Source organism: Antennarius striatus, chromosome 19, assembly GCF_040054535.1.
Source record: "Antennarius striatus isolate MH-2024 chromosome 19, ASM4005453v1, whole genome shotgun sequence".
Taxonomy (NCBI): Eukaryota; Metazoa; Chordata; class Actinopteri; order Lophiiformes; family Antennariidae; genus Antennarius; species Antennarius striatus.
Window position 1 is genome coordinate 13,730,036 of NC_090794.1, and position 26,522 is coordinate 13,756,557.

The following is a 26,522-nucleotide window of genomic DNA, read 5'->3' on the forward strand; positions in this document are numbered from 1 at the left end:
ACAGGGACGTGACCCTCTGGTTCACCAAGATATACTCCAACTCATGGCTGCTGAACTGTGGGGCTATAAGCAGGCCCACACCAGCCTGCCGCGTCTCACCTTGGGCTACTCTAGAAAAGTGGAAACCCCAGCCCCTCTGAAGGGGTTGGGTTCAAGAGCCCAAGCTGTGGGTGGAAGGTAGCTTAACTATATCGAGACCACACCTCTAACTTCTCTTACAGGTCATGGCTCTTTCCCGCCCAATGAGGTGACATTCAAAATCCCAGGAGCCAGTGTCTGTGTCCAGGAATCGGGCTGTTGAGCCTCCTGCTGTTGACTGTTGCCTAATCCACACTGCGCCCATTACGTATGGTTCTCTCAGCAGGTGGTGAGTCCTCCAAGGTTGGGCCCTCATCATCCTTTTGGGCTGAGCCCTGTGGGCAGATGCGTGGCTCCCAGGCATTTGCATTCAAACCCTGGACCTGGCCCGGTACGGATGACACCACGGTCTGATTTTGTCTTCCTCATGGTGGTTTTTGAACTGCTCATAGTCTGGCCCGTCACCCAGGACCTGTTTGCCAGGGGAGACCTAGGATCCTAGGATAGTTTGGGCACTCAAACTCCCCATCATGATAAGGTGGCACTTCAAGGGAGAGGCTATGGGAATATACACAAGTAAAATTCTATAAGGTCCACTAAGTCAATTCTCCTCTGTTTTATCTGTCCGAGTAGTTGGATTCCTGTTTTTTGTCAAACTGCAGAATTTAGTTTGGGTAAAATATAAAAAATGTTAATTTTGCAAATCAATATCCCCCCCTATAAAAAAATTCAGTGTCTGCCAAAGTTCTGTCACCCTGACTTTTATTTATTACTGAAAAATTCAGCTTCTTTGAAATCTGAGGCTGACTTCCTTAGGAAACACTGGATAAATTCCCAATCACAGCCAGAGTTGTTTACCTCGTAATTTTAATTTGAACCCAAATATGATGGATGTAATGTCCATTTTCTTGTCATCTGCAAAAAACGGAGCAAACTAGTGGGTCTTATGATCCTTCTGTTCTCCCTAGACAATTTTCACTTTCAGAAATTTGAATTCATTCTGATAGACTAATAAAGGTGTTCTGTCTTAGATAACTGTGAATCATCTGGGTTTGGACTCCAGCACTGCTCACACTTGTTGCAGCTTTGTTTTTTTCTTACATTCCCAGTTCTTGTCTTTCTTTCCTATCTAAAACAGAAATAACATTCTCACACTATTATTTCCTCCATCTTAAGGGTCTTCTAATTTTCTTACAATCCATTGTATTCTCAGGAAACTCTCAATTGCTCATCACTGTGCTGTGAGGGAGTGAGAAGACCCTTGTGGATCTCTCACACTGGTCTTTAGGCTCATTTATTTTTCCGAGGTCCTTACCTCAGACTTCTGCGGGTAAGTCTCTTCCAAGTGTGCGTGACTAGCTTCATAATGGTGTTTAATAGCTTCTCTCACTTTTGACAGCCAGTCTGTAAATTAAGTGCATTGGACTCACGGAGCTTCTTACAGGAAGAAAAAAAATGCATTGTTTTCTATTAAGATATGTCTGACGACTTTTTTTCAATGTCTACTTTTCTAATGTTTGATGATGCCATCTTTCATGCATGTTGTGTGCCTCTGTTCCTTGCCTTGCTCCTGAACATAGCAGTCTAAGGTAGTAATCTGTCATTGTAAAACCCCAAGTGGCTCTGCAGAGCTGGCCTCATTGTGCCTGTTAAAGATCCCTTTGATGGCAAAAATTAAACTAGGCCTATATATTTTTGGGTTTTTTCAGAAGGCTGGATCTGGATGGATGGAAGACTCTGCATTTTAACCTGAACTATTACATGATGAGCGTTGTGACTGGTACAGGAACTATAAATAAATGTTGGGGTTCCATTGTTCAGGTCAATTCAGTCTCCCACAGATTTCAGGCTATGTTTCTTTAGACGGACATTAAGTGCCTAGTTTTTCTGATGATCGGAGCTGGTTGCTGAAATTTTGAAATTTCAAACTTAGGTTCACCTACGAACATTGACTTTTTTGTTGAGCTCCCAGCATTATAGTTATGGTCTGCTCAATTCTCTTGGGTGCAGACTAGGCACAATCTGGGGGCTATGTAAGGTTTTTGCCAAGACATCACTACAACTGAGTTGTAGTCGTTTAATTACCTTCCAGGAGGGGAGGGAGGCATAGTTTAATCCACTTGAGGAGTTAAAGTGCAGCTTTCAGACAGTGGATAGGGTATCATACTGCTGGGGACTAGCATTTTCTGTGGTGGGATTTAAGACTGTCAGGCCCCTTTTTGAAAACTCTGGTTTGCTTGAGAAGCATCACGCTCTCTTACTTAATTTTTCTGCTGACTGAGGCCAGAAGATGTAATTTACAGCATTAAATGGATACTCACCCCCCCCCCCAAAAAAAAAATCCTCATCAGATACAGCAATATTAGCATTTCACATGGACATGAATGGTGAATTGTGACTAAGTTAAATTTGAGTGTGAATGTTTTTGTTTTTTTATTGCTAAAGCTCACTTTACATGGACACTTATCTTCATTCAGGATGAAATTATTCTGAATGTTTTGTTTCAGCATGAGTTGTGATCTGCTACTACTTAACTTTACCAATACTGTTCGTCTAATCAGTACAATTGTCACGTTCCTGGAAGGGACTGATCTTTCACTCATTTTACCTGAAGATGAATGTTGACTGTGTGATCGATGCAAGTCCACCTGTTATGTTTTTAATGAAGCTGCAGAATAATAATACTTAGAGTTGCTCATACTGGAAGAAATGAAAAGGAGGCAGTGAGTACAAGAAAGCCTTTGGTACTTCACAGTATACTTGCTTTAGATGCTATCTTGCAAAGACATGACAACACTGAGCATGCTCAGACAAAAGTCCAGTAATACCACAGATATTTATTCTGTTGTTTTATGCAATCCACTAAATGAAATTCCATTCATTTGGAGTATTCTTTTATGGAGTATTTTCATTACATCCTGCTTCAAAGCGGTGATGTATTGTAATTGTCAGTGTTCGTCTGTCCGTCCGTTTGTCCGTTAGTCTGCCAAATATCCTTGCAACCGTTGCAGATAGATGAAACAAAAAGCTCATTACTTGGGCGGCAAAGGGGATGAAAATGAGATGATGACCTTGACCTTGGGAAAACTAGGTCAAGGTCAAATCTCAACTTTTGTTCTCTGTGGAACCGGATCAGATAGAAAGATGAGGGACAAGGCCAGTGTAAGACTAGAGATCAAAGCTTGTGCTTTGATCAATGAAAGTAGGTCAGAGCACTAGCTTTGCTCTTTGACCTATGCCAGTAGGTCAGACAAAGGGTGTCGCGGGATGTAGCAGTCTCTGACTGCCTTGGTTCTAGTTACAATTTGAATGGTAATAATGGGGTCCGTATTAATCCGGTTGGTGTGTTGACCCGGGTGATGAACTGACTTGACCAAGAGGTACTCTGCCTTTTACCTATTATTAAAGGGTTCAGGGCCACCACTGTCTTGCACAGGAAAGTGTCACTGTAGATGAATAGATGAATAGGTGATAATTGGGAATGGAGTTCTTTCATTAAATTTTCCTTTTGAACAAACAGGAATTGAAATTGCAATGTGATAATTTCATTGTTGCCCATGGTGCATCATGATGCAATTATTGTGTGGTTATCCGTGAATCTTCGAAGTAGCAGTGAAGCTCAGTGTGTTGATCTCTGAATCAGGAACTGGGGTGGGATTACATAAGTTTTCTTCTTCCCACTCCCTTTCAGGCAGAATTGTATTGTTGAGTTATGATCTTTGCTTATTATTTGCTTATTTAATTATTTTGTTTGTTGTTGTCTTTTGTTTGTATTTTGTTTTATTTTTCCTTGCCTTGCCTGAAATAAATGAATAACTAACAGCTAAAATTATTTATATAGATATACAGTAGCATATTCTGTTATGTGACTGAACTCGTAAGTCAAACACTTCCACATTAAAAATATTTTGTCATTTTAACCCATCCGTTTTTGTGAAAAAAAACCAAACCCCTCTAAATTCTGAAGAAATTTTTTTTTAATCAACCAATAGACATACATATTTTGACTGTAATTAATTATATATGTTACATGTTACTCCATGAATGAGAACGAGATCAGGTCTTAGCAGAGCCAACACATGGTAAAGAATGAGATGCGGTGTCAGCTGGTGTTGTATCCATCTGTATGTCAAGCATCTCAGATCTCAAGGTAGCACTGTATACACTGTAGATTTTATATATATATATATATAATATAAAATCTTGAGATTTACTTGACATTGCATGTCAAGCTGTATGTCGATGTTCACACAATAGATAAATTCCGAAGGAAATTGCACATATCCACTGCTCAGGCTTTACACAATGAAAAAATACTGGGTAAACACCAGGAAAAAAACACATCACAGGACATACCACAAGACATACACTACACTAACAGACATATGTAGCATTAACAGGACATATACTAAACTATAACTAAAATATAAACAGTATAAAATTAAAATCTAAACAGTATAAAATTAAATAAAATCCATTCAACCGCGTGCTGACCTCACCACCTCCACCCGCTCCTCTTGAGAGAGTTATTGTGTACCCCCTGATGGCACAGGGCACAAAGGAGGACCTCAGCCTCTCTGTGGAGGTGCTGTGTGACAACAGTCTGCCGCTGAAGGTGCTTCTCTGCTGGGAGAAGGTGGTATGCAGGGGGTGGCTGGTGTTGTTCATGATAGCCCTGACTTTAGACATGGTCCTGCTCTCCAGAAGCGTCTCCACAGAGTACAGGCTCAGCCCGACCACTGAGCCCGCTCTGTGGATGAGTCTGTTAAGACGGTTCATATCTCTTTTCCTTGCCCCGCCACCCCAACACACAATGGCGTATGACAGCACACTGGAAACTACGGACTGATAGAACATGAGATGGAGACGGCCAGCCTCCACAGGAAGTACATCCTGCTCTGCCTCTTCTTGTACAAACAGCTAGAGTTGAGTGACCAGTCCAGTCTGCTGTCTAGCTGCAGTCCCAGGTACTTATAGTTTCCTAGCACCTCCACCTCACTGCCCTCGATGATCACTGGCTATGGAGAAGGAGGTGCCCGCCGGAAATCCAGCACCATCTCCTTTGTCTTGGAGACGTTGAGCTGGAGCTGGTTCTGCTGGCACCACTCTACGAAGTCAGCCACCAATGCCCTGTACTCCCCCTCATCACCCTCGCGGATACATGCCACAATCACAGTGTCATCGGAGTACTTCTGTATGTGGCATGTATCCAAGCTGTGTTTGAAGTCTCACTTGTACAGGGTGTAGAGAATGGGGGAGAGCATGGTCCCCTGTGGCACCCCCGTGCTGCTGGTCACCATAGAAGACAAACAGTCCCCCATACGGACGTACTGGGGTCTATCCGTTAAGTAGTCCGTGATCCAGCTCACGAGGTAGGGGTCCACAGTCATGGAGGTCAGTTTATCCTGCAGGAGCCGGGGCTGGATGGTGTTGAAGGCGCTCGAAAAGTCAAAGAAGAGCACCCTGATGGCACAGCCCCCGGCGTCCAGGTAGGAGAGCACATGGTGGAGGAGGTACAAGACAGCGCCGTCAACCCCAACGTTGGCCTGATAGGCGAACTGGAGAGGGTCCATTACACCCTGCACCTGTGGACGCATGAGCTCCAGGACCAGTTGCTCTAGGGTCTTCGTTACGTGGGATTAAAGAGTGACCGGTCGGTGGTTCTTTGACCTCAGTAGGGCGTCCTTTCTTGGGTACAGGGACGATGCAGGAGGTCTTCCACAGTGACAGGACCCTCCCCAGCCACAGACTGAGGTTGAAAAATCGCTGCAGGGGGTCCCCTAGTTCCGAAACACAGGCTCGGAATATAGTTTTCAAACCTGTTGAATCAAATTATCAAAACTTTGTATATATTTGGTTAATAGAAAATCATAGGTTTGGGCCAGTTTGTGGGACTGAATCTGTGTTAGCTTTATTAATTTGGATGGTCACAACACACCTCAGGAATGATTGCAAGCATCACACCCTAATAAATTACACTGGCGCCTCCCTGGGTGCTGAAGGCATGGTTTGGTGGGAAAGGAGGACTTTATTATTAGTGTTTGAATTAGATTTTCAGATGGGATCTGCCTCCTCTGTTGTAGTTGGTGCTGCTACCATTGCCACTACCAATATCTGCTGCTGTTTCTTTTGCTAATGGTTAGTTAAAGGAAAATGTCTCTTCCTCTGGGTTTTTCTGGGTTTTCTCTAGACGCTGGAAGGAGCCACTAAAATGTTTGATTATTCGGTTTGTCACTGTATGGACCAAACGGTCTTTTAACCCAACGCCTCTGAAAGCAATTTAGTCACTGGTCGCCGTCTCTCTCACTCACACACACACACACACACACACACACACACACACACACACACACACACACACACACACACACACACACACACACACACACACACACACACACACACACACACACACACACACACACACACACACACACACTAATGAGCAATGGTGCCATCCCCAGGGTGTTACACTTCTATGTGGTGCCCCCTATATGAAAAATTGCCTTCCCTACCTTAGCCCTGAGAGTCACAGGAAGAATGAATGGATATAATCAGGACGTTCACCCACTTACTCTCCCCAGGAAGACAAGCTTGTTATTCAGTGTCAATCTTGTCTCCTTCCCCCCTTTCTCTCTTTTCCCTGCCTCCATCCTTCCACCTCTCTCCTCCCGCTCTCTTGTTCTCTGCATCTTTTATCTGAGATGCTGGTCTCTGTATCCTCACTCTCTCCCCCTCCTGCCCTGCTATTATTTTATCATCTGCTCAAATAATGTTCGCCTCTTCTCTGCTGATTCATTTTCCATAAATTTGAATATATATATTTTCTGTTTGGCTCCAAGTCTGCCAATCTTGCACTGTCTTTGTTGTACATCAAGTCCTTACCTATACTAGACTGTCTCCACAGAACAGCAATCAGCTATGGAACAGTTTGTAATCGTTATGAAAACCTAAATTCAATAATGTATTTTTCTACAGATGTATTCTCCTGTAGAATGGTATGGTGATGTATGTTCCTTGACAGAAAAATGTTCAGGTTTGGCCGTCCTGGCGTGGAGTGTTACTGTCAGCACGAGAGTGGAGCAGCAGTCATCCAGCTACAATTTCTCATCAATGAGGTAGGCCCAAAAAAGAGTCAGCATTCTTCTTTATTACTGCAGCGAGGTATCCATACTCAATAGAGTTCTGTGGTACAAAGAGAGGGAACTGTAGGTGTTACTGGGAAAATGAAATTACCATCTTGTTCTCACACTCCTCTTAAAGGTCCCATATTAATCAAAATACACTTTTTTCAAGGTTGTCCTAAAGCAACAGCCCCTGGCCTCTACAGATGCCGCAGAAACGATAAAGAAAATCCTACTTCTGTTTACTTCATGTGTTAGAAAGTATTTGGTGATGTACCATTCAGATTTGAGAGACTACAGATTCTCAGGCATTGGCTACGTCAACTCATCTGCGTTCTAAGGTGTAGACACACACAGAGATGGTCTAATCACAGGGCTAAAACAGATGTGCTGTTAATAATATTGAACCTTTCAGTCCATAAAAAAGTACCATATGATCTGTAGCTACTGTAGCTCTCCTTAATGCGTTGAAATGTAGTTGTTGCTATATCCCATTGTGGTCAAGTGTGTATGGATGATGGGTTGTTTTTTTTTTACACTATCTGTATCTGCATATCTGTCAAAGTTTAATTACATAGAGACTTGTGAGCTCCCAGTATATGCATATAGAGAGAAATAAACTACAATACTCATTGTGGGAATCCAAAGGACACACGTCTTAATCAACATATGATGATGATGAACACCTACTCGAGGTAACCCTTACAAAATAAAAGTTCTGCTACAGAACTGAGGGGCATACTCAGTCTATACATGTTAACGTCTCCGTCTGGGCCCTCCATGTTTTATTTAAATGAAATGTAATCTCAACCTGTACTAAGTGTGGAATCATAGAGAAGAGTCATTTTAAAGTCCCTTGGTATCAGTTGTGCTCCACAACTAATTTCAACACTGTTTCAATATTCATGCATTTGCTTGTCTCCTGAAAGAATGAAGCACCAAACGCTGTCAGGGAACGCCCAGTGTTGTTCACCATTCTTGTTTACTTCACTGATCTAATAGATATCAGCATGTTATAGCAACTCATGCTAAAATAACATAAAATGTTGTCGCCTTTGCTTTAAAAAGTCATTCTTGTGAGGAACTTTAACAAAACTATGAATGTATTTTTTTCAATGCTATTATACTTTCTGCTGCACAAGGATATCGAGTGAGAATTGTGTATTGGCACCAGCATTGAAAGTGTGTAACATGACAGATTGAATCCACAACTCACCAATTATTGGGCAATTCAGTTAACATAGGCATTTCTGTCTGTATGCCATATTAAACCATCACCAGCAGCATACCTAGAGGCTGCAATAGCAATTCTTTAGCATTTTATCGAATGACAATCTGAAAACCTCATGAGTATTGAATTCCTCCAGCATTTTTTTTTTTTTTTTACACAAAATAGAATAAACTGGAGTGACTTAGGCCAAATGACATGAGCAGTATTTTGTGTGTGTGTGTGTGTGTGTGTGTGTGTGTGTGTGTGTGTGTGTGTCAGCTGTGTGACTGACTCAGCAGCTCAAACAAACCTTCAGGCCGACACAAAATAATTGTATTTTACTGACCAAAATCACAGCATATTCCAGCATGTCATCATATTTTGCAACACAAATATACCAATGAGAAGATGACCTTGACCTTGGATATCTTTTCCCAAATTGTACTTATTTTTCATTATTTACTTTTATTAATACAAGTATAATTTTATACTATTTCTGTTTCTAATTGTCAAGTATAGGTCATCTTGCTCCAAGATATTAAACTCACTATCACCGAAAAAGTACTGATGTGCAATAATGTATGAATAAGATAAGATAAGCAGCTTTATTTATTATACAATCGCATAATGAAATTTCAAGGTCAGTGTGGAGATCCGACCCCGAGCGCGTAGCCACTGTGGGCCAACATAAGCTCCTGTCTAACTATGCTCCTGTCAACCATTTGTCTTTGTTCCATAAATGCAATTATTTCAATGTTAAATTAATGTATTCTACAAAAAACTAATCCAGACCAAACCAGGGAGCATGTAGTTTAAATCTACAAACTTAAACGGTTCATTTCTTTACCTGATTAGTTAACACTTTCAATACTACTTTAGCAGTAAATCACTAAAGTAAATCTGTAGTTGAAGGATAGCTGCAGCTCAGTGGGCACAGAAGTTATCACCATGAGGTTGGTTGTGCAAAACCCAGAGTGCAGCCTATAGGTGCATTCAAGGAGAATTATCTTTGTAACTTATATGTGTTTTAGGGAAGTTACCAATGCATCCTCTTAGGTCTTGTCCCATGTATGTTTTCCTTTAAACTAATTTCAATGTTCCCTGCAACCTCCCATCAATGGAAGAAGTGGTAGACGATGAATGAATGAATGAATGAAATTATTCAATGTTGTTTTGATAGGGTGCTCTGGTGAGCGCTCTCTCTGATGACAGCGTTCACTTGTGGAATCTGAGGCAGAAGAGACCAGCCATCCTCCACTCCCTCAAGTTCAACAGAGAAAGGTAAGCGATGCACACAAAACTACAAACATTAAAGGCTGTAAACCAAGTGGACTCGTCTGTCTCGTCGCAATACTCCTCCTCTTCTTACACTCTTTCTCCGCTGCCTCCTTATCGATGCCTTCTTTTTCACTCTGCTCATCTGAACAGAGGGAGTGTCACACTTTTGCAACTGTGTGAAGCGTTAATTTTGCTGAGTGTCATACTGTAGTCGCACAGATGACATTGTATTTTGCAAATGTGTCTGCGTATCTTCAAAACTGTACACAGGACGAAAGATGTGACAGAGAGGCTGATGATCTCTCTTTGGTCTCAAACAAAACACTCGACGTTTGGGTAATTTACTCTGCCAACAAGGTCTCTCCAATAGAGGAGCACAGGTGTAAACCCACCCAAACCTCTGAGGATTATACCAGTGTGCAGTTCCACACTAACACATTCACACGCTTTTAACAAATACACAAGTGAAAACACGCATTGACTCTGTAGATTAAAATCAGTCGGATTCATCTGACGCCTTTTGTCAGGTAAAGGCAACATATAGATAATGGAGCTTAGATTTGATGCCCTAAAGCCAGTAATTTTAGTCTATCATTTATAAATTATGTGATATTGATTTCATCCTGTTGAAAAGCCTAACAGTAGCTGAAGTAAGTTTACAGGGATTCAGCTAGTAGATGTAGATGTTTACCGCCTCAACTAGTAGATGTAGAATTTAGAATATTTAAAAAAAAATGGGATGGGGAAAAAAATAATTTTGGATTTAGCTTTGTGCCACTCCTGCCAGCTGGATTGGATGGGCTCTAGTGGGTACAGGCAATGAATGAATGCTTTACATCAGACACAGCATGCAAAACAACAATGAAAACATCCTTCCAAAACATTTTCTATCTTTTGCCAAATGTTAATGTAGTGAGATGAAAGATGAGTAGTCTGTAGAATCACCAGGAAGTTGGTGTCTACTGTCTCCTCTAATCACACACGCCATGATTACCCATCAGAATCAATCATATCACTGTCCAGTGATCTGTCACAGTGAAAAGTGTGGAATGAGTTCAGTGTCAGGCCCGATGAGCTGCGACAGTGCTGAACTGATGGACAGGTGGCCGGCAGCAGCTTTAAGGGTGTGTTGTGTTCTTGTGGAGGCGCTCGACTGCCTCTGACATTTAGTAAGCACTGCCGTCCAATGGACGACCTCTAGGCACAGCAACAGAAAGGAGCACAGCCTGGCTACATCTCAGGAGGTGATGGGAGGAGAAGGAGGAGCTATGAAGTCACCAAAGACATTTGTGACAAAAACATTAAAAAGTTATTTGAGGGGGTTTGCCTTGTAATTGATTTGGAAAGAGAGACAGAAATAAAGCTCGAGAGGGACTCTCTTGAAAGGTAGAATTCTGGTTTTCAGTCATGATTGTGTAAAATATGGACATAAAATGTATATACAGTCATTTAGCCTCACAAGTGAGGCAGCTGTATTAGTTCATGCTGGTATTTGATCTGAGTATGGGTCACATTTCTATGTATAAATACAACGTTGGTTGTCTGCTTTCTTCCAACACTCTAAAGACACACAAATGTGGTCAATTTGAAACTTGTTTGAGTGTTTGTTGTCTGTTAAGGGCAACACACAAGAGGAAAATAATCAACCGATTGATCCTAGACTCATAAATGCAACTGAGATTTCTCTAACTGGCCTTGTTTTGGCCTACTATTTTAAAATCGTGGGTGCTTGCCATTTGTCAAACTTCACAAAAAATTTGAAAATCTCACAATTGACAGCACTGGAAGGACACCATGTAACAGTCTGTCTTGCAAAATCTTATTCAAATGCAGGACTAACATTTTAAGACATTTCATATATAAAATGCACCATGCATGTTTATCCATCACATAACTAATAACATTATGCCACAAATCATGATCAGCTCACATTTCTTGATCTGGTTATTAAGAGTATAGTTTTTTAGACGTTTCCTCTGCTGATTGATTTATTCTATTGGCATATCCCATTTCATGCTTTTCAATGCAATTATTTCTGACAAATGTGATATGAAAATCCTAATTCACTGTAGCGCAGAAAAATCAGGCAGAATTTCTTCCCCTCTTTGCTTCTTTATTGAAGCAATACATGTGTAATGCTTTGAATAAAAGGCAATTGTGTCTCACATTGGTTTTGAATTATGTTGAAGCATTTGCAGATTGGCAGTCAATTTCCATTTCTGTGAAATGATACACAACCCGGTGGTCGTCCTGAGTTATGGTTGTAATAACTACCCCGAAGGAGCAGTTTCAGAAGTTAATACGACCATCAGGGTCTTGTTGGGCCCATTTCATTTCAACTCCCCTATCTCACAGCTTTGCTAAGTGTCTTGCACTTTCCAACTCTCCCCTGAAAATAAAGGCAACAAATATCCCTCTACTTTTTTTATTTTAATACAAGTGTATACACCTTTGACATAAGGTTACATTTCTAAATGGATTTTCAAAAATAGCACTGTTTAGAACCTTCTGGAGGTAATAAAGGTAGTTGAGGCGAAGCCAAGAAACAGTGAAGATGGATGTTTTTAATACAGCTGTGTTGCAGGAATGAATTGGAGGGATTTGTAAAACCAATTAAAGTCACCGACTGCCACTCTATCCTGTCAACCATTTATCTTTGTTCCTTTAGTTTCCCCTCATTGACTGTTTGTTCAAAGCTTGACTTAAACTCGACGGGGTGTAAAGGACAAAGCAGCCATTTCCGCCATCAAGGACAGACAGCCTCCCAACTAGAAGTGTTGTGACATCCTCCTAATGGGGTATAACAGAGGAATTTCCCCAAATACTCTGGGAGCATATAGTATGCTATCAATGAAATAAGTGCAGGTCATGGCTGTCTAACTGAAATCTGTTTGATACTTGCCTAATGATGTACTTCATTGTGTTTCTTATGTTGACAGAAGTAGGCTGGTATGAGATAACATTCACTCATTCTAACAATGGATGTTATTTGGTTATGATAGAGTTTAATTAAAACACTGTGTGCTACATGGTTATTTCCACAATACAATGAGAAAATGAGTCTTTGGAGAAGTGAGCGCTGACCAGTGACGAAGATGAAGAAGAGGCAGAGAAATATCAGCAACATCTGAAAAGGCTTTTTCTCTAATATAGAGAAGAAAGATTCTAAACAGTTCATGCGTTTCTGTACCCACAAGATCAAGTCTTCCAACCAAAATTGATCCGAAAGTGTTTGATGAGTAAGAGGACTCACCTGCCTTCTGTTCCTGTTTTATAAAAATATTGGGAATTTATGGATTGCATTCCACATATGAGACAAGATACATATGAGACAAGCTTGTTGGAGCTCTTTTCCAGAGTTAACAAAAGAACTTATTATTTTTTCATATTGAACTTGACAGATTTGTCTGGTATTTCCTTCATTAGGTGATTATATACCAGTCTGATTGTGAACATTTTGTAGTGCTAGTGGTGCGTTGCTGTGGTGTCTTTGATAACTATGTGAGACCTTGACACTTAAAGATTAGATCTAAACTTAAATAGGCCTAATCAATATGGAATATCAGTCAGTTAAATAAGAATACTCAAGTAGGGTGTCCTAAAATAGAATATCAAACACAGAGTCGATGTATTAAGTGTTTAATATCGTCTCCTTTATGTCATTGCTGTTTTACCTGTGTCTACTTAAAACCTAGAAATATAAACACACTGGCAGTTCATGATGGTACAGTCCCAGAGATTGGCCCTAGCTGTCTGTAAAATCTACAGTGCTAGACTAAATGATGAGTATGGTGAAAGATGTTAAATATGTGCCAGAATGTTGTCGGCACAATTCTGTCATTTGCAGTTTTAGCTTACCTCGTTGCTGTCACGGCACAAAAAGAATGCACTCAAATGTCTACTCTACCTCAGGGGGCTGGGTTCTGGATCTGCCTATTGGATCATGGGATTGGTGCAACATTCATGTGACCTACTGCTCTCCGTTAATAAGCCGGGAATGAAGACTGGTAGCAGGCAGCAATGACTTTGTTGGATGTCTTCATTGCTCTACTGCAGGGGTGTCAAAGTCAAATACACGGAGGGCCAAAACAACAGAGCCAAGGGCCGGACTGGTTCAATGTTTATTTACACATATTGAAATGAACATAGCCTATTGAACCAAGAGGTAACGCAGTGTATATTATGTAATGATTAAATAAAGCATTACTTTGTTATGGCTGTCAGTAATTTCAAGGAGAAACGTTTTCAACGGGCAAACAGCAAAACAGTAATTGTCCTTCAAAAACAAGATACATTCCTTAATATCAAGATAAATGCATAAATTAAATTGCATGCAATATAAACTGAAAATACATTATTGTGCATGCATTATTGCATGCACAATAATAATGTATAACTGTGCAAAATAATTAAAAAATCTTTAAAAAAATATTGTGCTGCTCTCCGATCCTACCAATCACTGCTTTCAAATAGTAAAATAAAAAGAAAAGAAAATCAGTTGTATCCTTTCTCATGGCTCTTATCTGCAATTTTCCCGGAGTCCATTCTACAGAAATAAATACATAGTAAATAAATAAAATACAAAAATCTATGGCACACAGACAAATCAATAATTTCAAATACCTTCAAAGAGACATCACGTCTCTTTGAAGGTATGAAGGTAAAAATATAATTCATAGTTTTTTTAAATTAAAAACTGAAAATCCGTTACTGCTTTGTGATGCTCACTTGTCTGAGGCTGACCCTGATATTTGATGGTGTCTCATCTTTCGTACAAATTCATGAATGATCAGAGTCAGGCTCTGAACTGAGGAAACCTTCAGGATGGAGTGAAGGGGTTTATCTGACGGCTTCTGTGTGTTTTGTTCAGCTTCATCAGAGAGAACAATTGTTCACGCAGGTCTGTGCTACGAAACATAGAGGGCGTCTGAGCAGCTTGGATGCGCAGCTGGGGCATTGTGTCGGTAATGAAATGTGCAAACTTGGCAGAAGACACACAGGTTTAGCTTTTACCTCTGAACAAACACTCTGACTCCCACCTGGCTTGAAACCCTCTACTCTCAGCGTCCGCCTTTTAGCCATTTTTAAGGAGGGGAGCGGCTAAATTTAACCTCTGCTCTGACTGCTGATAAACATCCATCCATTCTCATGACCGCTTCATCCGCTGTTGCGGGTCATGGGAAGCTGGAGCTGATCCCAGCTGGCTTAGGGTGTGGGGCAGGGGAAACCCCAGACCAGTGCACCACCGATGTGGGCTGGTTCTAAAGGTAATTAAAAATCATCTGGCGGGCCACAAATACTTCGTCACGGGCCAGATCTAGCCCGCGGGTCTTGACTTTGACATACATACTCTACTACAACCACCACGTACAAGACCTGTCAGTTATCCAGGTTCTGGTTATATCCCATCATATTAAATCCAAGCAGAAATGTAAGAATGACGGTGTTATGGTATTAGAGAGAGATTTAGATATAGAGAGACCATCGACACGGGATCCTGGGTAACGTCTCTGGGGGGACAAAACTCTAAGTAACCCAAGTTTTAACATGTACACCCCGATTAAACCAGAAACGGCTAAATTACTGTTACCTTTTTGCTTATTGACTAAATAAGATTGTCATGATATTTGGTAAGCTATAGAATTTCTGCTAGTTTTATTTCTCTTTTGAGAGTTCCAGGCTAGACTAGCTGTTTCCTCCTGCAATGTCATTGATTTTGTTATTGAACATTTGTCACAAAAGCTGTTGACTTCATTGACACTCACTGGGCACATCTTCAAGCCTGCTTTTTGTTTTTTTGCACTGTTCATAGAGATGAAAGAAATGGACAAATTACGTAAATGCTTTTTATATTTTCCCATTGATGTAGCTGTTTCTGAAATAGGCCCCATTCAAGATTTCTGTGGCATTCTAGCACCTGAGGACCCATTCTAATACTACAAATAGATGCCTTCCCTCTTTCCTCCCTCCTTCTCTACTTTCTTACCCTGATCAGGATGTGAGTTGATGGGTTAAAGCAGTGTGGCGGAAACCTCTCAGGCATCAGCATCCATTCACATCCGATCACTAGGAGAAAGGAGAGAAGGGAGATGTGGAGGAGTTGAGACAGACTGGGCCTCAGCCAGAGTGAGTCAGTCTGTGGGTAGGAGTGTGGGAATGGAGGGAGTGCAGGAGAAATCCTGCCGAGTCATTCTGGCGTAGGACGCTTGCTTCACCTCTTGGCCTCACAGGAATGCACTGCAGATGTGGATGCTACCATCAGAGAAGGATGATATGATGGGAAATAATAAGGGGTTGGAGTCAAGGTCAACCACGTGGATGCATGCTCAAGCGCACATGCAAAATATAACGGACCCGATCTCTTCAGTTTTACTTTACTAGTTTCAAAGTTTTTGGATTTTGTTCCTATTGGACTAACTTGCTATTCAACTTTTAAATAGCCCAAATCTAAAGTTTGATCATAGCGGTCTTGAAGTATTTCGTATTTTTGAACAATCAAATTCTAAAAATAAAACGGGTAGTCTTAATGACACTGTTGAAGTCATTAAATTATTATTTATTAGTGCACTCAGATATTGGACTGATTAGAGTTGAAGCAGAGCTACTAATATTCATTTCTTTTTTTACCCGCTTTCCTTCTCTCTCCAGTTTTACCTTCAAACTATGGAAAACCAATATCGACTTCTGAGAGACATCAGGAAGATGAATTGATGTCCGCATTGTATTAAATGTGATTAAGGCACAGCCTTGGATTGATTTTGACCCTTTTTTTTGTTTTTGTGATTTAAACAGAAAACGTGTGTGTTCGCAATTGTGTGGCAATTTATTTCAGTGTTTTAAAATTATTTTTTTTAAGCGTTAGGGCATTGTCTTCGTCCCAATCACCAGTTTCAAACACCACCAATCTGTCTCAGTTAAGCTGCAACTGCAGTGTGTTTTGATATTTTTATGGAAATATATTGACTTGACACAAAAACAAAAGAATACCAAATATATTTTTGATTCGTGTACAGAATTTTGTGATTCATGTGCAGAAGCATTATATTTTCAAACTGAATCATCCATCATACTGGGCTTTGCTATCAGTGTTCCCACCAGCAAATATCTTTAATGCACATAGTCTAGAACTACACGTATTGGATAATATATTTTACATGCCATTAAATCTTAGTCTTTTGTTAAATGGAAAACATACACTTTTAAACTTCTCTATAATGTTAAAATCATTAACTGGAACATTTCACATTCCCATGATGCTCTGCTGTTTACAATACATTCCTGTAAATAATGGCATTCTCTTAGACGGCTGTAATATTTACCGAGGTTATATGCGACTTTACAGACATGACATTATATACAGCAATATACGGTTTGGATTTTACTGTAATGTTGCATCCAAGTTTTATAGTGTATTCTTGTTGCCACAGCAATAGGCCCCTCATTGCACAAACCAAATTATATTACATACCACATTACTGTCAGCCACCTCACAGTTAGTTATGAGTGATTAGCTTTACGGTGTCATAATGAATGCTGTACAAGATGAGGATCGGCAGTTCATGGCAGATCTAAGTCTTGAACTGGTGGTGTTTCTCTAATGACTGGCAGGTAATGATCAGCCCATCTGTAGTAATGATCCTCCTTGGTAGGATCACCGCATAAAACCATGCACTACAAATAATGACTTCCTAAAGTGAACCCCCAATTCCAAATTTCTTTGCAGTGGACCATGCTCTCATTGCTCTAGCCCCCAGCCTGTGTGACATCTTTCATTTCTGTCTTTGGCTCTGAGCTTGCAAGCTGGCAGCTGCCTTTGTATGACGTGACCATTCAAAGCTGGAGATTTTACCAGGAGACCCGTGTGTGCATGCAGTCACACACAAATGCAGCCTGACAAAGATGGACACACACACACACACACACACACACACACACACACACACACACACACACACACACACACACACACACACACACACACACACACACACAACAAACATTTCTGAACTGCAAGCAAATGTGTATAATTATGTTTCTGACATTGACTGTCAGATGACCTTCCCATGCTGGCTGTTAGGGTGTGTGTATGTAGACGATATGCATTAACATAAAGTACCTAACAAATTAGATTGACTCACATTTGCTGCTAAGAAGCTATGCATTTGCACAAACTTAAGCAGGTATTAACACATGTATCCAGGCCAATAGGCTTTTCATGTTCATAGATGAGGTGCAGATGGAAAGGACATAAAATCCAGTAGAAAGGACGCCCCCTGATATGAAGATGCTGCAAGTTGTCAGAACAAGACATGTCATTTTTAGTTGTTTTACCTGCTAATGTATATAGAAGTATATTCATCTTGGTGATCCTCTGTCAATTAGAAATGCAGCCCAAAATTTTGCAACCCTGTCTCCTAAAAATGAGTGTTCATGTTAAATTTAAGGTCTAATGAACTTAATTAAGTTCATTGAACCCTGATGGCAAAATTCTTTATACACTTGGTGTATAAACATACAGTACATACAGACCAAGACATAAATACACACACAGTGAGCAACTTGTGAGGACCAGTGTTTTGCTAAGGGGCCCCTCGGCAGTGCTCAGTAGCAACCATCCGGTCCCCAACTAATTTGTAAAGGCTACTACTTTTTTTTTTTTTTTTTAAATCAAAAATGATTTACATTTTGCTCAGGTGAGACAAATGTTATGAAATAAAGTATAAATGGGGGTCCTGGAGCCTATAGCTGACATTGGGTGAATGGTGGGATACACCCCGGATAGTTCACCAGCTCTAGAGCATACATGAGGTGTAAATAACAGGTGGTTTGAGAAATAAATGACTCTTCTACCTTCTTGAAATTTTTATAGCATTTCATTTAACATATTTGTCAATGATTAATGTTGTTTCCCAAAATGACTGCATGATTAGTCTATTCGTGATTTATGATTAAGGTAACTAAGTGCTTGGTTAAGGTGTTGGAAAGATTGTATTATTTGTGAATTCATAGAAAAGTCTCCATTGATTTTGCAGACTTGATGCATAATTTAAAGATATGAAAACCAGAATCTTTTGTCAAACTAAGATGTTTTTAATATCCCAACACTTAAAAACCGCTGATTGATGAATCCCGCTGTGTGAAAACACTGCAATTTGTATACCCAGTGATCCATTTTAGTTTTCCCCCTTGACTGTTTGGAGGTGAAACATTCGCTGCTTTTGGATGAACAATGAGCTAAAAAGAAAAGGCATGTTGCTCAACCTGCGTGATCGGATGAGTTTTAAATTAGCATACGGATTTCATATATAGTATGACAGGTCATATTCCTGTTGTAGAGGTGTAGGTTAGCTTTTTTATTTGTGTGCATTTTAGACTGTAAGGATGATATTAATATTCAACAATCCTGATGCCCCCCCCCCCTTTAAAATGCATAAATTCATGTTTTACAGTAGAGCACTGTTGCACAGAGGGAGCTGTGTGTGCATGTGTGTATTGTACTAAGAGCTGCTACTCCCAATACAAGCCTGGAGCAGCAGTGTTAGAGAAAGTGTGTACAGCTGGGAGGATGCTGTCGAAGAATTAAAATGCCCAATAGTGACACTGAAAGTCAGTGCAAGGGCATGTTGATACAGTTTAGTATGTGTAGGTATTTAAAGTTTGATTCAGCAGTAGAATGACATTTTTCTGATTAACCATTTCTCCAGCAAAACACATTCATACATGAATGTGTGTGTGTGTGTGTGTGTGTGTGTGTGTGTGTGTGTGTGTGTGTGTGTGTGTGTGTGTGTGTGTGTGTGTGTGTGTGTGTGTGTGTGTAGCACACATTTGTTAAATATTGTATGTTCCCATGAATCATTCTCCCCACATTCAGTTCTATCTCTACACAGCATGTTAGTTTTCAGATGCAAATCATCTAAATTTCAATTGATACACTTGAATGCTTGAGTTTGTGTCTTTCACTCATCGCTGTGTTAATGGTCATGGTGAGAACTTACACCGTTTCCTAACATTAGTGAGAGTGGATGTAAGAAAAAAGATGTATAGAATGTGAATGTTTTGCTGATACTCTCAGTTAAAATGTACTTTTATTTTTTTGGAAAACACATTTGCTCACTCAACATCATTTTCAGAGGCAGGATAGTAATGACTTGTAGTTTGGGGAAAGTCATTGAAGCATGAGGAAAGGGATTATCATGATATTTTCCTAACATACTGTAGTGCTGATGACAGGAAGAAAAATCACTATCTCTGTTATGTTCTTGTCATCCTACTGGATATCTACTTAATCCATGTTTGGCAGCAGATTACATTCAAATCTAACTTGTTGAACAAAGTGATTACATTGCTAAATTAAAGCTAGTCAGTCACAAGTGGGAGATACTCTAACCTGCCTTTCCTGTTGAAATAATGGACACAGAAGGTAGTGCTGTCAAAGATGTTTGGAATGTAATTCTCTTTCTAAATGAGTTATGACGCCCAGCTGATTAACCAGAGTCTTTTTTTCTTACAGGTACAGTGATATATAATCTGCAAGTATATCTCCAATGTTGGTGCATAAAAGGGTTCACTGGACGAGCTGGATAACCTTGAAATACGGACAAATCTGATTGCCAAGGTTGACATTGTTATTCCCCAGTTGGACTGGATTTGAATTGGAGGAGGGATAAAAGAACAAAATACTATAGGGATGAGAAGATGAATGGATAGCCGGTTTGAGGAGGGAAGGCTTTATAATCTCTCATTAAAATGAAGAGGAGGAGAGGGAGCGATGATGAAAACAGAATTATGGATGTTTTTCTGCTTATAGTCCTTGTCAGCCGTCGAGACAGATGCCTGAGAAGGACTCAAAACTTTATTTGGTTTACCACTGTCACCTCAACTGTTTTGACCCGATGGAGTGGTAAATAATCCACTCAGATTTATCTGTTTTATCTCTTTCCACAATAGGATGTCAGATGATATCTTTCTCCCTGGTTCATCCACCCTTTCCCTTTCTCTCATCTTCTACCTTTTTATTGCCAACCTTGTAACTCGTGTTTTCTCTCCTTCTCTTTGCAGAATAACCTTCTGCCACTTGCCCTTCCAGAGTAAATGGTTGTACATCGGCACAGAACGAGGGAACATCCACATCGTCAACGTGGAGTCTTTTTCGCTCTCAGGCTATGTCATCATGTGGAACAAAGCCATTGAACTGTGAGTGCTACTGCCCACGTGTCACCCTACATGGCTGCCCTATGCTCGTTTCGCCCTAGAAGGTTGTTGTATTCTCTTCTCCTTCTTGGTGACGTTTGTCATCCAAAGTGAATCATTGAAAAATGGATCAATATTTAACTCTTAGAAGAATCAACTTTGTGTCACTAGTATTGCATCACTGATCTTGAAGTCAAAACGCTCGCCCTCTGGCACTGAAGTGAAAGATGCTGTGTAATCAGCAATTTACCGTTGAAAAGGTTACTGTAGTTTGATTTTAATGAGTTCAGAGAGTCAGATAAGAGTCATTAGTCACTCTATCATTTTCAGGAACAGTATCAAACTCCAGGTAGCGAGTGACATGTCTCTTTGCTATTCCAATGGATCTGTCTGCTTGACAGGCTCCATTTTGGTTCCCTGCTGTAGAGACTTAAATTATTCACTGGAGCATTTTGCTTCACGCTTTCCCCACATCCTCTTCTGTGTGTGTGTGTGTGTGTGTGTGTGTGTGTGTGTGTGTGTGTGTGTGTGTGTGTGTGTGTGTGTGTGTGTGTGTGTGTGTGTGTGTGTGTGTGTGTGTGTGTGTGTGTGTGTGTGTGTGTGTGTGTGTGTGTGTGAGAGAGAGAGAGCGGAGTAGGGGGAGAGGAACAGGTGTCTGCCGAGATCAGTGTATGGTACACACAGGCGACTCGTCTCGTCGACAGGGCTGCAGGCAAGAAAAGGTGGGAGTGAGGGAGAGAGGATGGGGGAGAATGTATGATGGAGAGCAGGCAGAGATGGGATGGATGAGATGGGATTTATTTTGCTTGGGGACACGGACAAGCATAGGGGAGGAGTAACTGAAGAGCGGAATGGAGTCGTAACAGAAGGAGGAGCAGAATTTTCTTTTCTTTTTTTTCTAGAGAGAAGTCGGGGAGATCGGAAAGAATAGAGCGGTAGATGGAAAAGGTTTCCAATTAAAGAAAAAAGAGCAGGAGAGGGAAGAAAGGATAATGATGCAAAGACGGGTAGTTGTAGATGATGGTGAGAGAGAGGTAGACACAAGGGATGTTCCTGACTTGAAGGACAACCGAAAAGTTGCATTTTTCTCAGCAAAGCTGTGTTCTTTTCACTTTTGACAGTGACTTTCACACAAGATCTCTACAACACTCATTCTGACGGGTCTCTAATGGATGGAACTGTTTGAAATAAGTATCTCTTTCACGTGGGCGGAAGGAATTGTCAATCTCAGTGTCCCGTTTTACCTAGTGGGGCAACAGTGAAACCATGAAGGGAAAAATAGTTCATTAAGTAGTAATCATTATAATTAGTATGGATTCAGGAGTGGAACTGTAATGGTTTGATGACACATCTGTTTTGATTCCGTCAGTCATCTCAGATTGTTGCTGAAAGGTACTTTAATTATGGGATGTGAGTGAATGAAGTAAACACATTTGTTTATTGCTGCAGACGAGATGTGATGGTCTGTCAGTCTCTTCAAAGAGAATGTGATTGAAGCCCATTGCCCTGAGCAGCAGCGTACAAACCATTAGAAATCAGATGCTGGTGGTGGTGGTGGTGGTGGTGGTGGCTGATGACTCGGCTGAAGCTGGTGAGCTTGATGAATCTGTGAAGGTTTAGGCTGGGATGGGGAAACAGGAGGATGCATGACTCCAGCATTGAGGGACCCAGGGGTGGAGAGAGCTTAATAAAGGTAAAATGACAACACCAATGATGAAGGTACAGTATGTTCCTGTGCAATTGGATAAATGGGAAATCAAAAATAAATTAAAAAAACATGCAGAAAATTTAACGTAGTTGATCTTCATTCATACAACAAAGATTTGTACTTACAAATTAGAAGTACCAGACCACATTAGAACAGTTTATAATAATCCTGCAATATATTCACATGCATTTGTATATTTTTTATTCAAACTGCTCTCAGTTTGAAGACCTTTTAAAGCTTTGTTCAAGTTTTCATTACTTGCACAGCAATTCTGTAGCATAGTGTGACTTGAGGAAAGCAGGATGTGCTAGGCACCAAGATTTGATCTCAGATTTGTTAGCAACCCGCTCAGTTTGCGTATGCTAACTGTTTGAGAATATGAGAGTGTGTGTCTGCGATGTGCTTTGATCCAGATACGACGCTTGAGGTTGTCTTCATTCCTCCTCACTGCCAGCTGTGGAGTTGACATATTAAACTCTTTGCACTTCCCATTGTTATCTTCTGATGCTGTCATTTGATTGCACGGGATCAAAATTAAAGCAGTGATGACTTTTCATTATTTAGAAAGGAATAATAATGGAAAATGTATGCTGTAGTGTTGGACAAAATGGGCAACATGAAGATCATTTGCAGCTCTTGGAAACTATGTGGGGAGACTAAAACAGGAAACAAATTTTTAGGTCTTGACAGATGTAATATTGGTATTTCATTATGATAAATAACAAACTGAATACTAAAGCAAAGTGGGCTCTATCAGGTTCCTCTGTTACCCTCATGATTATAAATAGGAAGATGCAACACGCTTCAACAGACTAGGGCCATTGCATTGCCTACATAGAGTGCTATTGAAAGTGTCAAAATTTTATTTCAAGCCCTGCTGGCTAAACTTGTGTTCTATTGTAATGAAGCTGAGATATGTTGTGCACTAGAGTCATCATCCCTGGGGCCCTGCTATTTGCAGACAATCTGTAGTTGTCGTGCCAGCGGCCCTAGGCCTGGCCTGGCCCGTTCCTCCGTGTTTGCATGAATCACACCACTGCTCCTAAGCTACTGTAGTGGAAAGACTTAGACAAACACATATCCTACAGTACATGACCTACGACGTGGCACCATAGTTCAGTCCCTGCTGAAGGCATTAAGGGCGCTGCAATAAGGCCTCATTTGAATGTTATGCAAGCTTGTTTTACGAAGCAGTACCTGGTAGCATCACTGCGTGTGTGTTGGACTTGTCCAGGTATTCACTGGGTGAAAGGAGGTGAGCTGAAGTGGGACTCTGAATGGTAACATGTTAATAGCTGACTATGACGCATAGTTCATGTGAACATGTTGGCTCCAGGCCTCTTCACTTCTGTCCTCTTTAATTTTCTCCAACTCATCAGGACCCTAAAGCTACAGTATTATAAATATTTGCTTGAGTTTTTTGTATCTCTTTCCTCACAGTTGTTTTATGAAAATGTTAGGTGCTTAGCAGGTACCCCAATGTTCTTCTTGGTGAGACATATCCTCCAAACCACTTCCAGTGATTCCTTTAGCCTAAGCTTCAGGTATAGACCGGTACAAGGTGCCTTCCAGAATGCCGTGTAATCAATTAGCCGTAGATTAGCTGTAGGTTCTGGCACACAAAGGTGTCAATCAAACACGAGCACATTATGAAAGATGAAAGCCTTTTACAGTCACTGATGTTACTGGTTTGACCCCTTTCCTCAGAAGATACATTGAAATGCACAGTGCGTCCTTGCATCTTTGACGCACATTTTATGACAAGGAAGCATGATTGTCAGACAGCGTGCGTCCCTGGGACGCAAGCTTTCGATGCACTTCCGTTCAAATTTAACAAATATTCACAATTTTTCCATTTCTCAACTTAAAATTCGAACCCGGAAATCACCATTATGTTTTAATCTTGTGCGAGTTTCTCGTTGACTCACCTACATGATTCCGCTTTATTAAAACTAACCAAACAGCAGCATGACGTCTGCTCGTTTTATGCGCTGCAGTGAGAGCGAGGACTTGGTTAAATCCTCCAGAGCAAGCATAACCTGTCGCTTATGCTTTGGGAACCCTGTTGGGTTTCTCTGTCAGTTAAAGCGCTTTGAAATGTCTGCTGATGTGATTAAGCGCTATACAAGTAAAGGTTGATTGAGTGATTGATTGACCGGTTATCACCATGCCTCTGAAAAAGATGCAACAGTTGGAGAAAAAGCAAGTGACAATGAGTGCTTTCTTGCATAAAAAAACAATCAAAAGTTAATGAAGAAAAAGAGACAGATAGTACTGACAGATATTACCGAAATGTGTGTGAAGAAAGCTGTCAGCTTGGTGCAGTGTCCACAGGAGAATACGGTATAAGAATTAAAGGCAAAGAAAACTATTGAGTGAAAAGCAAAAGTGAAAAAAAAAGAGCTAGTACATCTTTATTTCTAAAACAGTTATTTTGAATGCCTACCAGGCTTTAACATTTTGATAAGACTAATATATAATTTTACTCTTTTTTTTCTTTGTACTTAAACAGTTATGACATTGTTAATTTTAACTTATTAATAAAAGTGTAGTTTTTATATTGTTCTATTGACAAAACTCAATCCTTGCATCCCAGGGATACACGACTTTCTTGAGGTAAAATGAACTCTGAATGCCATTTTTAAACTGACGCATTAGAAGGAAATTATCGTACGAGTCTTGTTATTCCTCATCCCTGCTGGGTCAGCGCATTCACCTGGAACAGAGGTGGGTGATATGGCTCTAAAATAGTAACACTATATTTCAGGGAATTTAGGCGATAACAATATGATGCAATATTTTTGATATGACAATTGTATAGAATAAGTGTAATAAATTTATCAGAAAACACATTTTGTACCTTAAAATATTGCACGTTAAGTGTTGCTCACTGCAGTAAAACAAGCATGTCAACAAACTTAAGTTTGTCATCAAATTTTTAGGATCCAGATTTTGAACAATGTTTAAAGCCAGCTTTCGCCACCGTTTGGATCAGCATCATATCATTTGCTAAACAAATGCTGACTGCTTCAGTGATCTCTTTTCAGTGTTTGCTTTTGTTGTCACATTGAGAACATCTATTCATAGATGAGTTGATGTGGTTCTGGACCAGCATTCTTTGTTTAGCGCTGTGGCTAGCATTAGCCTCTGAGCAGTCCCCTCGAGCTTTTACACACACCTCTGGTGTTTTTAAATCTTGCATCTTCATCAGAATCCTAGGTGGTGAGCTGCAAAAGCATACTTGACATGCATGTCATTATGTCAACAAGTCAAAATAATACAATATGAAATTTTTATACCTTATTAAAAATTGTACCATATTATTAATATTAATGGTATTATTATTATATGGCCCACCCCTAATCTGAAACATTTTTTTTAATGGTAGAACAACCACACTTAGCAATTATGTGCTTCACATGAGATCTTATCTATTAATACAGACAGCACACACACACACACACACACACACACCCACACACACACACACACACGTTCCATCAAGGTGAGATGAGGACGCAGACAATATGGCCGCTGCAAATGGGCCCCGCAATCCATGTTGCGTCAAGACTCTGTCATGGTGATTGTGCCTGAATGACCTCAGAGTGTCGCCCACGGCGACACCAGATGTTTACTGAGCATGTGAGTCAGTGTGCATGTATGTCTGTGCATTTAGTCAAGCCCTCAAACAGGTAGCTGTTTATTCATACAGTCATAATATTCAAAATGACTTTTATTTCACGCAATGTTCATTGTATGTGTGCATGGAGGGGGTGGGGGTGCACTGAGATGTTTCAGATTTAATGAGGTGCTATCTTTCCTGTTTCCTCATCACGTACACATCTGGACAGTGAATGTGTGTGTGTGTGTGTGTGTGTGTGTGTGTGTGCATATACTGTACATACATTAATAGCCATGTTTCACTGGGGGGGGG

General features: G+C 40.4%; 1 protein-coding gene across 3 annotated transcripts in view; it reads left to right on the plus strand.

Moving 5' to 3' along the window:
* Positions 1-26,522, plus strand: part of stxbp5a (syntaxin binding protein 5a (tomosyn)) — a 91,288-nt gene that overhangs the window by 31,333 nt on the left and 33,433 nt on the right. For all 3 annotated transcript variants that reach the window (XM_068342419.1, XM_068342420.1, XM_068342421.1), the window contains exons 4-6: positions 7,115-7,196; positions 9,593-9,693; positions 20,749-20,883. In XM_068342419.1, coding sequence (XP_068198520.1) covers positions 7,115-7,196; positions 9,593-9,693; positions 20,749-20,883 — 318 coding nt within the window. The remainder of the gene's footprint in view (positions 1-7,114; positions 7,197-9,592; positions 9,694-20,748; positions 20,884-26,522) is intronic.